This window comes from Neodiprion virginianus, chromosome 6 (genome assembly GCF_021901495.1).
Source record: "Neodiprion virginianus isolate iyNeoVirg1 chromosome 6, iyNeoVirg1.1, whole genome shotgun sequence".
NCBI classification, from domain to species: Eukaryota; Metazoa; Arthropoda; class Insecta; order Hymenoptera; family Diprionidae; genus Neodiprion; species Neodiprion virginianus.
The window spans coordinates 29,009,692-29,021,869 of NC_060882.1; the positions used below are offsets into that span (position 1 = coordinate 29,009,692).

Here is a 12,178-nt window from a genome sequence, read left to right on the forward strand (position 1 = left end):
CATAATCGGTCTGAAAAAATTGACTTGTCATTCCCGGTTCTACAATAACAATAAATCAACTGTGAAGTGATTTTTCGTTTTTCAATTCGGCTTGGAGTCCAAATTGTTACACAGATTTTTGCTCGAGTTATTATTCAAGTTATGACCACCGGATTAGCCAGCTTTTCAAGCATGCTTAATTTTGGTAAGCATACAGCATGTGTATCAATAATTTATATTTAATTCTAAAACAAAACTGGGATCGAATATTTCCATCTTACTTTGGATTTTGCTTCCTACTTGGTAAATTTAATTAGTTTTTTCTTTCAAGCAACGCTCATTCCTTAATTTTTTCACGATATCAATACAATAATTCAGTAACTTGATTTTTACAGGAAGAAAATGTGTCGCTGCACCGGTATCGGCGGTTCGTCTGATGTCAGTCGCAGCTCAGCCAAGAGAGAGCTCGACTCCAAAGGCAAAGACAGGTATTCTGATGCTCAACATGGGTGGACCACAAACTACAGATCAAGTTCACGACTATTTGTTACGTATCATGACCGACAGAGACATGATACAGTTGCCAGTTCAAAGGTAGGCTGCCTCAGGCTCAACGCTCATTTGTCACATTATTCCACCAGTCGTTATATATTTTTACAGTCAGCTTGGCCCGTGGATTGCCAAACGACGCACCCCCGAAGTGCAGAAAAAGTACAATGAGATCGGCGGTGGATCTCCTATTTTAAAATGGACCAACATCCAAGGAGAACTTATGTGCAAGCAGCTGGATACAGTCTCCCCCGAGACTGCGCCGCACAAGCATTACGTTGGCTTTCGATACGTCGATCCACTGGTCGACGATACTCTCAAACAAATCGAAGAGTAAGGAATTTTAAGTAAAATATTTTAATACCCCGTAATAAAACGATGTAAATTTTTGCTAGGGATGGCATCGAGCGCACTGTCATATTTTCACAGTATCCACAATACAGCTGCGCCACTTCCGGATCTAGTTTCAATTCAATCTACGATTATTACAAAAATAGGTGAGCGGTGACGGTTTGCTGAAAGTACAGTACCTATGACTGTTCTATGATTTTGTTGCCAAGAATCCTAATTGCATATCATCTTCAGGAAAGTACCCAGCAACATGAAATGGAGTATAATTGATAGATGGGCTTTGCATCCACTTCTAATTAAAATCGTTGCTGAAAGAGTCAAGGAACAGTTGGTACAATTCCCAAGCGATGTGAGGAAGGATGTACTCATACTTTTCTCTGCTCACTCACTTCCTCTTAAAGTTCGTAGGTTCAAAGGCATATTGTTTTTCGGAAGGCAACACGCGAGATGATAATTTTTAATGTGCATTTCTTCAGGCTGTCAACCGAGGAGACGCGTACCCTTCGGAAGTGGGGGCTACTGTTCAACTGGTTATGCAAGAGTTGAAACACTCTAATCCCTACAGTTTGGTTTGGCAATCAAAGGTTAGGACTTCAATTTTATTATATGAAATTTCCCGCAGTCTCTGAAATGTGCAGACATTGTATTTTAGGTCGGTCCTCTACCCTGGTTGGCACCATTCACCGACGACGCTTTGAAGGGTTACGTTAAACAAGGGAGAAAACATTTCATCCTAGTGCCAATCGCCTTTGTCAATGAACACATAGAGACACTTCATGAAATGGACATCGAGTACTGTCACGATTTGGCTAAGGAGGTAACAAAGCTCACCCTAACCACTGTGCATTGACCTAATTTCGCTGTGTTTGTTTCCAAACTTTTATTTGCCTCTAATCAGCCGCCAGTATGCTGGTGTAATTAAATCAAAGGCAAACATAAAAGAGTTCCCTGATCAGAGATGTATTCGATATGGAGTCTGAATGTTGGGAATACCTCAGTGCTAATTCATTAATTTCGAACTAATTTCAGCTCGGAATTGAGACTATTCGCCGAGCAGCCGCGCCCAACGATCATCCGATATTCATCGATGCTCTGACAGACATCGTCGCCTCACACCTGAAGTCTAATCAACCGATAAACCCCAAGTTCCTGACACGGTGTCCCCACTGCGTAAATGCGAGATGCGGTTATAGCAAATCCTGGTTCGCAGAGCTGTGCAAAGTCTAAACCGAGGATTTCTAGAGTGATGTGAATTATGTGAAGTAAGAACATGCCCAATCTAAAGCCACAAAAAATTCAATTCGCTGAATAAATTCTTGAAGTAAGCTGCAGCTTCTTGAGTAGCAAGGCTAAGTTTGTAACAATAAAATAACTGTAGAAGTTTTTAACTTCAGTTTATACACGCATTTTCAATTATATATATAATATATATATGTTTTCATTTACAAGCCGCATCAAAATTGTCGATTCTAATTTGTGGTATTTTTTCACAGATAATAATCGATATGGATTTTGATTTCTATCTAATAAAAAATGCTATCCACCATTTTTATTTGGGTGAATACTTTCAGGTGACGAAATTCACCGAAGTTCAGGCCACCCCGTCAAATCAATAAATCTTTCTCTCATTCCGACGTGTCAACGTGGTACATACATATGACGTTTGTTTGATTGATGATCGTATGCTCGATGCCCATTCAATTTCAAAGGTAACATGTTTAATCTATATTCAAAGAAAAAAAGACAACACATCAGCTCAAAATATGACTTTTGGTAACTTTACACAAAACGACATATTTTCCATAAATTATTTATTTTTATTTCAATGATATCAGAGTTATGATAAGAGTTGAAGATGCTGTGATTCTAACTGTTTTATGTTCGCCGTGACCTAGAATTTAGAATCGTCAATATTACTTGATCCGCGGCAATTGATAAACAAAAATTTTCTTCCCATGTTTAAATAATTGTCATTTTCAGTCTTCATAGTAAAAACACTAAAATATCGAGAAGTATGTAATAGAAGTATTTGCAAAACGGTGTTTAACCCTTTCGGTGCGAACGCATTCTACGTCGCGCCGTCCCCGCTGACCGAGCAGTCGCGGCAAGCGTTCGTACTTGCGGAACAACTGCAAGCGCCCGTCAGACGCATAATACCACGCTATCTTACGCAGAGCGAGTGCAGTCGCTCGTAAAAAAAATGTTTAAAAAATTATAACATAATGTTGGGTTACCATGGTCACCGTTCGTACATAACGAGCGTCAAATGTTGGGTTACCATGGTCACCGCTCGTTCAGAGCGAGCGTCAGGCGTTGGGTGACTATGGTCACCGATCGGGCCGAAAGGGTTAATTTAGTGTGAATGCGACTTTTCGAAACGTGAAGTCGAAAAAAAAAGGAATAACGAGCCCATCGGAGAGTGTGTGTGTCAGAAACTGAGAACAGGAGCCTTCCTCCGTGAGAAATCGTCGGCATTTGATTGGTCGCTTCGTTGGCACCGCTTGCATCTTTCATGTCGGTATGCGACTGATACTTTGCCGTATTTGACATCACGAGAGCAGTGTATATAGTCTGAGCGAAGTACCAATGCAGTGGTCGAAACCAGGATAACGTTATAGAAGGAACTATGCAAATGTCGCGGCATCCTTTCCACGTATACCTATAAGCTCTATAGACAGCATGGCGACGTAGTTAATCTTCGATGGACTGACGAAACATTCTTCCCTGTAACGTGTGCCAAACTATGGATTTTCATCGCTCATCGAATTGGATTTCTAGCACTATTTCATTAAGAAAAACAATCTCAAAAAGGTTTGCAAAAATTACGTTAGGATCTCCATCGTCAATATAATAACAAATGTTTAACGAAGGCCACAATACGTTGATTACACCGCATCAGGCCGAAGAATGAAATTTCGCAGTAACGATTCATGCCCTGGACACAACTGTAGGCTGCCCCCATTTATTCAAGAAATCATTTGTTCAGTTTCTATTACGAAGCGGCACTTTGCTACGTTGAAATTGCTTTGCATTATCTACCACGAATAATCGACCTGCATTACCGTCTGTAATGTCCCTTAATTTAGTTCCAAAATGCAATCTCGTAACAGAGGGCGCCACCGATTTCTGCTGTTCCGTGAAGTTGGCCGCGAAACCGCGAAGCGGCGCGAGTTTTCGGCATCGGTTTATTCGAGCGTCCCGACGCTCCATTCGGCTGCTATGACGTCCGTGTGACGGGGGGCGACTCGGTCGGTCTGCGTTAGTATGTGTCATGCGTCCCGAGTGCGAGGATCAGGCGTAATGACGGCCAGAGTGCGGCTTAAGATGCACCGCGCCGCGTTGTTTGTCGTGTTTCTAGTGCTCGTTGTGGACTCAGTGAGTGGGATGTTCGAGCACCGTCAATGCAGCCACCGACACCCGAAAGCGCACGAGGTGAGCGAAGCGGCGATGCTTTAACCTCAAACATGAAATACCCGCAGCATGTCACTCGATTTCCACCCTCCAAACCTCGGCCGCGGGCTTAGTTTTGTCGATCAGATATTTTTCCCGTACTTATTTTCCTCGCGTCTTTCGCCCGGAGATTCCGACGTCGCAGAAAAACATTCGCCCTCCCATTGATTAGACTCATTTTCCCTCGAGCACTTCTCGAAACGACGACTAGTCCTTTGTTTTCTTCCGCGATGTATAACGTCTTTTTATTTTCTCCGCGAAACAAGCCTCGGCGATTTTCAAATTGTCCCGTTAGAAGAGAGAGAGAGAAAAAAAAGAAGGCACACGCAGTTTGTGTACAAACTAACTGTCAGCTGTCACCGTTCCGCGGTCACGTGACTCGGACGTGTATTTAGATGCTCGTCGGAAAGTTAAAACTCCCGGTTTCAGTTTTCAGCTTTGCTCATTGTTGTAAATATCCTATGTTAGCGATATTTGTACGTTTTTGCAAGGGAAAATAAATATGACCGCCTTCAGTTCGCGCGACACGTAAATCTCTCGATTTGTTTTTGCCAAATAGAACGCTCGTTCTTTGCGTCCTGCCAAATTGCGTGAAATCGGAGTCCTGGCATTGAACTCGATTCTCGACGCCGGAACGAACGCCGGCGTTTTTCTCTCTCCAACTCATTCCGTCGACCTTTACAAGTTGTATCGTATTTTGTTTACAAGGTATGTTTTCAACGGTTATTCTCCGAAATCGAACGAAATTCCGACGTACGTACGTACGGAATGCGAGGTGTATATACAAAGAAAAAAAAGAAAACATTAAAGTTAATCAAAATCAATCACTTTCGGTCATTTCACTCTCTGTACAAGGTTACGGGTGTTGCATGTTGGGACTAAAGCGCCGCCCAAGTTGTAATCAAGTTTCTAATTTCTTTCGAAAACGAATCACAAGTACAAAATTGATCGTTATACATATTTTATATGATTATATAATATGCTGTATTATATACACGTATACGTATACAATACATATGTGTGATGCATGCAACAGAAATCTTTAGAACGAAGAGTTTTCTCCGTTATTGAAATATATATTACTTGGGTGTTCGCGATATAAGGAAGTTTATTCATTCAAAAAGTTTGTCAGACGACTCGCGTTGTGTTTAGGCTTCGCAAGTTCTCACTCGACTGTTCAGTACTTTTAAGAATTAATTATTAACTGCGGATAAATTATCCGTATCTGTAGCAACAAGTTTGAACGAATATTTATTTCCAATGGTATTACTGCATGTAAACAACAACCATGTAATCACTGCAGGTTTATAACCATTGAAGTAATTCTTCTCGATTGCCATGTAATTAATTTTCTCCTAGTCAGATATTTATGCGAATGTTGATACGTTTGGCAGATACATGTAATTAACGAAATTCTCGCGGGATGCTTAAAACGATTGAATTTACGACGATGTCACAGAGAGACCAGATTGAACCTAAAATCATTGTTTCGTAAATTTGAAGCGACTTTAAAGGAGTTTAATCTCCAAGATATGAATACACTTTGCTTTTTAAAAATAGATTACTCAATTTGCGACGATCCTACAGTTGCGAAATAACGATTGTTCTTAGAAATCAATCGTTGTATGTATTAACGTTACGAATTTCACTCTCTCGCAACGAGAAGGAAAAGGAAAGGAGAAAACAAGAAGCCGAAAACTGTAATCGGCTGCTAGAGGAAAAAACCTTGAATGATCGCGTAACGCCCGTAGCGAGAATTGTGCAACGTGATCTTTTTAAGCCTCTTTATCTTAAAACCTGCTGCAGTTCACGCGATGCATCGGAGATCCGCCCAAGGCTGCGATTTACGTATACTAGTTATACATAAAAGTCAATCGGTTATACCTACCGGTTATTTCACCTTGAGTTTCTCCCCTGAACTGTTTCGCTGTCGGTTTTTCCACTTTTCGTAAGGAAACTGTGACTAAGAACGTCATTATTATACACACATTACGTTTCGTATATGCACGATCGTTTTCATAATACCTATACCTACGTAATTTCTCACCAGCGATTAAATATTTATGGTGTTAATTTTATTGCAAAATCGTGATAAAAAACAATAAGAAGGAAATTATACGACGAAATCGGATCCGTTGTTACGGGAACTTATATTGCTGTATACGCGTTGCTATCTTGTCTCCTTTTCTATTCGCCTTACAGCTCGGCAGTATCTCTATAGGATTTGGTTCCGAAGGAATTGTCTTTTTTCTCTCTTTTATTTCTCTCGTCGGCAATGAAACTGAAATTTATTACTCAATAGCTTCTCTCCTTTCTCCATACGTACGTACATACATGTGTATAATGCAACACCTATGTATAGTGTACACCTTTACACCGTACGTGTTCATATATCTTTACCTCCTATCTCTCGGCTGTCCAATTCTCTTCAACAACGCATTTCAGTCTCTTTCACTTTTGCAATTCTGCATAGGAGATGCAGTCTCGCATGGAGAATCTTTCCTCACTTTTCTGTCGTATATTCGAACCTTGCGCCTTGCCGATACGATATTTCTCATTAAAATTTATTTCTCTCGGTGCTGAAAATTTCCGCGGTTCGTTTCGTGTTTACATATATAATATGTAATTTTGCGGTCGTTACAATATTGCGAACGGAATTGCGGAAGCTGGTCGAAGGGTTGCGAACTTTGATCCGACCGGTCTCAATTAGACACCGTCCTTATCCACAGGAATTCCAAATTTCTCGCTTATCATACTGAGTCTCGTGGTTATTGTTATACAATTGCTAAACACAAATAGATCGTAGTTTTATTCACTTTATAGTAGAATATTCCGCTTCGATTTGCAGAAACTTGGTCCTACAATCTATAGCTGCCTTGAACAAACCGGATGCTGCGATGGAATCGTCTTAGAATAATTACGATTTTGTTCTAAACCAATTCCTCGCATGTCGAAGTTCTCAATCAATGTTTACGAAAAGTAGTGACATTTCGAGAAAAAAGCTAACTCAGGTGCAAAAAAAATATCTCGAGGAATAAATAATGATTCGGTTATTTTTCTAAAAATGCCCGCCAAATACAACTAACTCCAAATTTTTTTTTTCGTCCTTAATTATATAATTTTCGTGTTGATTTCTTATTTTTTATAAAAAGTCACGGTATCGTTGCTCGTGCTTATTTGTACGTGCATTGTCTCATATTGGTTCTTTTCTAATTCGCAATTGCACTTTAATATAATTGGCGCAAGGTTTTTTGCAACTGAGGTGGTGTTGTTTGGGGATTACGTTATACGCATCGGATTAACGAATAATTGGAAATCAAATTGTATCGAATCGAGTTGTGTTGTATAATGTAATTTAAAAGTTAAACATTAAATTTGATTCAAATTTCGTTGGTTTATTGCGTTAGTTAAAGTCGGGAGAAACGTCGTCGTCGTTCTCGTTGTTCGTGCACTTGATGATTCGATTATAACAATTAGAAAACGGCTCAGACTTTAGCGTTATGTATTTGATATTATACATGTAAGTAAATGTGATTAGGTTGAAAATTAATTGAATGACATAATTTTATAGCGGCTGAAATGCTTTGCGAAAGAAATCCACAATTTTTGCTCATAAGTCTAGTATTTTTTTCTGTTTGTCACGAAAAAAGTGAACTCTTACATGATTTTAACTTTGACTTTGAATAACTTTTGAAAGAATTGAGTTATCAAAAAATGATACGAGACCTTTTCTTCTAGAGCATCAAATTCCCTACAAAATTCGGAAATAACTAAAATTATTGTCGCGTGTTAATTAAATGGAAAATAGAAGATTGCGTTCAGGAATCACTAAATATTAACATTAAGGGCTGAAGTTATAAGAAGCGTCTTATTTTTTATCCCAACAACTGTTAAAGACGTGTGACTTTGAACAAAATAAATGGTCGATTTTTTTTAATGATACACCCTAATTTGTACATATGTCGGAACTGTTACAGTTCCGTAATATACTACGCAAGGAAGAACGTTAAGTAAACAAAAGAAAGAAAAAAGAAACCGAACAAATAGCGAAACTTACGCGGGGATTTGTTCAAGTGGTAATAAATTTTTCACGACGTTATTATGTTCCTTATTCCCTTGAAACCCGCAACGGCGTTGTCGCGGATATAATATCAAAAGCTCTGCCTGTGCGATGTTTTATGTTTTATGTTTACTGCTTCAAGTGGGAGAATCAATCCTCCTAAACGGCCTGCTCTCAAAATATGCTAGGCTGCACTGTACTCGGGTATATTAGGTATCGTGCATGTATAAAAGTTGGGTTGAACCGCTCATTGATTATTTAATTTTTTACAACATTTTTTAAATACAAGAGTGTGAGAGATTGTAGATTATGAAGAACGTGAAGACAGTAAAAATAATTAACGTTACGACGATTACGGCCTATGCACCACAGATAAGAGACTTGAGAGTTAATTAATTTACAAGCATTCCAATGCGATACATTTAGAATCTATACAAGCGTCGGAATTAGAGATGTCGATGAAAAACGCGATGTAAGATGAGAGAAAAGACGTAAGCTAGAGCTAGGGAGAAAACCAATTAAAAAATAAGCGAAAATCAAATTAACACTAACAAAAGTCGTCGCATCTATTCACTCTTCGTCCTTCTTTACCTTGGAGAATTCTGCAGCTCTCCGCAGCAGCAGATAATGGAATTTCAAGGATTTCTCTTGCCTCGAACTTATGCTCTACTCGATATGGGATTGGATAGGTGGGTGCCGTGTACAGTCCATACACCGTATGTCTACCACGTATCTATACATATACACTACACGCGATTGTCGAAGGAGGAAAAGAAGCAGGAAGAGAAGTTTAGCGAAGCTTTTTTTCACCGCAGCTAGTCACCGACTCGATTTTCCCTGGATAAAAAAGAAAAAAAAAAAAAAAAAAAAAAAATCGAAACGTCATATTTTCAAACTGTACTTCAAATGTCGACGCAATTGAGCTAATTTACAACTTGCGGCGAATGAACGAGTAGTTTTGATACTTTATGAGACCCGAGGAACTCTAGAGTAGTGCGGAAATTGCTGTGCGTGGGTGTCGAGGGGGGGATAATAATTAGGGAACTAATTACGGGGCTCTGCATCCTGACGGAGTGACTCGATATCATATTCCCAGAGAATGTTAGTCAAGTTTAAGGACGCCGCTGAGCCAGCTGCAGGTCTCGAGTTGATACACTCGCTCGCGACACCGTCGTATGATCATTATTATTTTCTTTCTGAATTATTTTTTCCAATTATTTCTTACGTAAAAATGTTTATTTATAATTAATATATTTATATGTTGGAATAAAAACAGTCTTTTCTTCTTTTTATCCACATATATTTATGTATGAAAGATTTATCGAGCAGATTTGAAGAAAAAACAAATTTCCACATCACTTGTTTAGCGCGGCTGAAACGAGTTTTTCACATTGAAGGAAAAAAAAAAAAAAAAAAAATGAAACAAACGCCGGATTTTATAACGTCGACGCATCTTGATATCGAATAATTATACCGTTTAATGAAGAGCGAAAAAGATACGCCGCGCACTAAATAATGTGATATCACACCCTTTGATCGACGCATCGCGTTGATGCCGCGGATCACGTGTGTTTACACATATCGTAGAAAAGAGCTCGGCCTTCCCCGATATCTGTTTCCATTTGCGAAATGAACGCGAATTTCAAATTTCCGCTCGATTTTGTACCAATATACGTGGCTGGTCTGATGTCAAATTTATTTTTCCTATATTTGCAGGTTTATAATCCACCCTTTTTCGGGGTCGTCAACCGTGACGATGGACACAAAGTTAATTACAAATTTCTCGGTTTTTTTTTTCTCTCAAATTTCTTTTTCATCTCTTTCAATTATCACGAATTCATCATATCCACGTGAAACTCACGCGTACACGATGCAAATGTACATTATACTTGTGCTACACGTACCGTATCGATTCGGTCATTTCACTGCCAGTGTAATATAAGGAATTCCAGTACACGTATAAGTCGTATTGCATACATATGCATGACACGTGTCTAATTATAATGTTGTCAGGTAGGTAAATATTGAAGAAAGTACAGAAAATAGGGAAGTAACTAATAAAAGTCGCGAATGTATGAAACGTGAAATACGACGTCAAAGTCAAGGAAAAAAATGCGGAGATAGGCGCGACCCGCGTTTCGGTAATTGATAACGTATCCAAGGTCAAACTTGCAAAATTTTTAATGTTGGATCCATTGCAGCGGTTGTGGATAGAAAAAATCGTTATATTTTCATGTAACACGCTAATTGAGGGCCCTTGAATCGCAGCTCGAAATTCGAATTGGACATATTATTACTTTTTTTTCCGTCAACCTAGAACCTGCAGCGTGAGAACGGGAGTTCGAGGGCTGGCTCATGGCCAGCCTAAAGCCGCTTCTCATTACAGCATCCGCACCGCGTGTATGCGGTGAAATCGGTTAACGTATGAGTATATGTATACGTATACACATACACATACGTGCAGTCGAGTGTCGAGTTTCATGCAAGGCGCCTCTTTTTATCGCCCGTGCAATTCAACCTTTCCCCCCACTTTTATTATCTACGAACTAAACAGTCCAATTGCGAGTCGGCCGATGAATCGGGGGCTTTCAATTCATCGAAGCTTTCATTATTTTACGCTCCTACGCGTGTTTCTCGAACGATCCGTATTCACTGCTTTGCGTAGGTATGCACCGTATATTGGAGTGGTTCGCCAAAAAAAAACAAACAAACAAAAATTGGATTTTTCAGTGCGGATTCCTCATAAAAATTTTATCTATGACGAATTAAAAAAAAATTTGATTTCCGTCAAGAATTAATAAATCATGTATTGCCCGCGTATTATAGCTTACGGATAAGGAGATTAAGATTTTTGCAGCAGGTACAGAAGGCAGTTTTGCGTTCAACGTTTCTTATCTTTCGTTTGCCGTGCCGAATTTGTCAAGATCGCTAAAATGTCTCTACCGAGATTGCAACGGTCGCAGGATAAAAGCCATGCAGGCTGCAGCCAGATCTCGAACAAACCGAACTTGCAGGTTTATATTCTTCCCTGTACCGGTTTCTCTCAATTTAATTCTACCACCTCCTCGCGCAGACTATTATATGCAGCTTGGGAATATTTTTTATAATATTGCGAACATTTTTATACACAGCTGGATAGATTCAGCGATTATTATTTACCTCTACGAATTCCGATGTATGCGCGATATTGATTTCGAGCTATCGCTGCGGGGCTTTGATGCTTTTTGCAATTCGTATCTATTACGGCGTCGAGGCGCTGATGCAGCCAATAGAGCTTGTCGAAAGAAGTTTATAGATTAGCTAATTATTTTAAGGCTTGTGTTGTATCTACTTTCATTTTTTTTTTAATTCAATCTCAACTTCACTCTCATCATTCGCGACGAACGATTGTTTGATATCCGATTCCGAGCTCTCTGTTCCTCGATGTTATCACTCGTCTGTCGCGTTATTAGACACGCTGCTGTCTTGCAGTCTTATTCTTTCAATCCCCTCTGGCTTTCTCACCGATCCTCCAAACCTTTTTTCATCCACTCCCGAAGTGGGTGTATAATCCGTTTGTTTCCTTGCATGTGTGCGTATATTGTACATATGTATATGTGTGTATGTGTACGACTGTTGCGTATTAGGTAACCCTTCGACCACCTTCTCCTCGTTTCCCTTCCTACGATAAAGCTTCCGCCGCTAAATTTCACCCATATATAGACACGGTATATATGTATATGTATGTATATACTGTACGCAACAACGAAGTAACGATTACAGCTGCTGCTGCTGCTACTGCTACGGGAT

The 12,178-nt window shown here is 39.5% G+C and overlaps 2 protein-coding genes across 4 annotated transcripts in view; both read left to right on the forward strand.

The window, feature by feature from the left end:
- The first annotated feature begins 12 nt into the window (after window positions 1-12).
- Window positions 13-2,277, forward strand: LOC124308089 (ferrochelatase, mitochondrial). Of its 2 annotated transcripts, XM_046770438.1 has the most exons (8): window positions 13-184; window positions 375-573; window positions 640-861; window positions 924-1,025; window positions 1,114-1,279; window positions 1,356-1,463; window positions 1,532-1,696; window positions 1,909-2,277. In XM_046770438.1, the coding sequence occupies exons 1-8, from the start codon at window positions 142-144 to the stop codon at window positions 2,104-2,106; spliced, it is 1,203 nt and encodes a 400-aa protein (XP_046626394.1). In that variant the 5' UTR covers window positions 13-141; the 3' UTR covers window positions 2,107-2,277. The 2 variants fall into 2 exon arrangements, with proteins under 2 accessions (XP_046626394.1, XP_046626395.1); XM_046770439.1 differs by lacking the exon at window positions 13-184 and having other exon boundaries at window positions 445-573; window positions 621-861.
- Window positions 2,278-4,087: 1,810 nt separating this feature from the next.
- Window positions 4,088-12,178, forward strand: part of LOC124308085 (leishmanolysin-like peptidase) — a 213,388-nt gene continuing 205,297 nt past the window's right edge. For both annotated transcript variants that reach the window (XM_046770432.1, XM_046770433.1), the window contains exon 1: window positions 4,088-4,311. In XM_046770432.1, the coding sequence (XP_046626388.1) occupies window positions 4,144-4,311 (168 nt within the window). In that variant the 5' untranslated portion in view covers window positions 4,088-4,143. The remainder of the gene's footprint in view (window positions 4,312-12,178) is intronic.